The sequence below is a fragment of the Anopheles cruzii genome, unplaced genomic scaffold, assembly GCF_943734635.1.
Source record: "Anopheles cruzii unplaced genomic scaffold, idAnoCruzAS_RS32_06 scaffold04873_ctg1, whole genome shotgun sequence".
NCBI lineage: Eukaryota > Metazoa > Arthropoda > Insecta > Diptera > Culicidae > Anopheles > Anopheles cruzii.
This window is the reverse complement of record NW_026458458.1, coordinates 1-1,181: the sequence shown is the minus strand read 5'-3', so window position 1 is coordinate 1,181 and position 1,181 is coordinate 1. Positions and strand designations below refer to the sequence as shown.

At 45.2% G+C, this 1,181-nt stretch overlaps 1 protein-coding gene across 1 annotated transcript; it reads left to right on the top strand.

Moving 5' to 3' along the window:
* Window positions 1-699: 699 nt before the first annotated feature.
* On the top strand, window positions 700-1,174 carry LOC128277237 (density-regulated protein homolog; the record flags this gene model as incomplete). The annotated part of the gene is made up of 1 exon (XM_053015678.1): window positions 700-1,174. A coding segment is annotated over exon 1 (475 nt), but the record flags the coding sequence as incomplete, so codon positions are not given.
* Between the last annotated feature and the right edge of the window lie 7 nt (window positions 1,175-1,181).

The window sequence follows — 1,181 nt, the reverse complement described above, 5'->3', positions numbered from 1 at the left end:
CCTGATCCTCCGACACGTCCGATAAGTCCGCGCGGCGCAGCACTATCAGCAAGCTGTTTGGCAATCATTGTAAACCATTTTGTCTAATGCCTTCTCACCGTCGACTTGAACTGCAAACAATAGATGCTGTAATCGAGAAGTTGCCAACAAAATTGTGCGTGGATTGGTTTTGTTTTCGTGTTCTATTGCCAATTCCGCCTGACAGAAGCTTCTTTCAAAGTAGGGTTTGTTTTGATAACCTCCGAAGACAGGATTCGCGAACTGATAACTCAGTTCTTCAAGTATCTATATTATCATCACGCGAAACGTTACTACGATTGATTTCGCCTTATTTATTTATTTCGTAGTAATTTATTTTTGAGCATCAATCGTTCCATCGTTTCACCGGTGCGTTTTTAGGCGGTTAGTCAGTGCTGCTGTTCAAATATTTTTTCGATAAGTCTTTTTGTACTAAAACACTCATTTTAGTGCTATGGAAGTTGACAGCTGTCAGTACCTAAATCGAAAAGAAAACAGCTAAACAACAACAACAACAACACCATTATTTTTCTTTGCTCGTAGAAACGTGTGTTTTGGATTTACAATCTCAGTTGGAAACAAAGTAGTAAGTATGGAAACAAAACCTATTTTGTACAGCTTCTTTTATTGCTTGACTCTCGGTAATCGGTCTTCGTCGCCTACTTGCAGGGGTCTAGCACCATGGTGAAGGATATCCCCGATCGATTAGCAGCCGGGCCGAAGGAGGGAATCGTTTATCCACTGACCGTTATATGCTGTGGCAACTGCTCCATGCCACTCGAGTACTGCGAATACTATCCGGACTATGAAAAGTGCAAGAAGTGGCTCGAAAAGAATCTGCCGGCCGAGTTCGAACAGCTGAAAGTTGACACCACAGCTGCCGGTACTAGCGATGGAAGCAGCGGCGGTGTGGCAAAATCCGGCACATCCGGCGAACCGTCGGGCGGGGACAACGAAGACAAAAAGAAAACGGGACAGAAACGTGGCGGCAAAGGTATGATGAAAACAAAAAAGCCCAAGTCCGAAGGACCTCGAACCATTGCCCTGTCGCGATCGGCTCGTGGCAAGAAAAAATCGGTCACGGTGGTCGTGGGTTTGGCGTCTTTCGATATCGACCTAAAGCTGGCGGCCAAATTTTTTGGAACAAAGTTTGCCTGCGGATC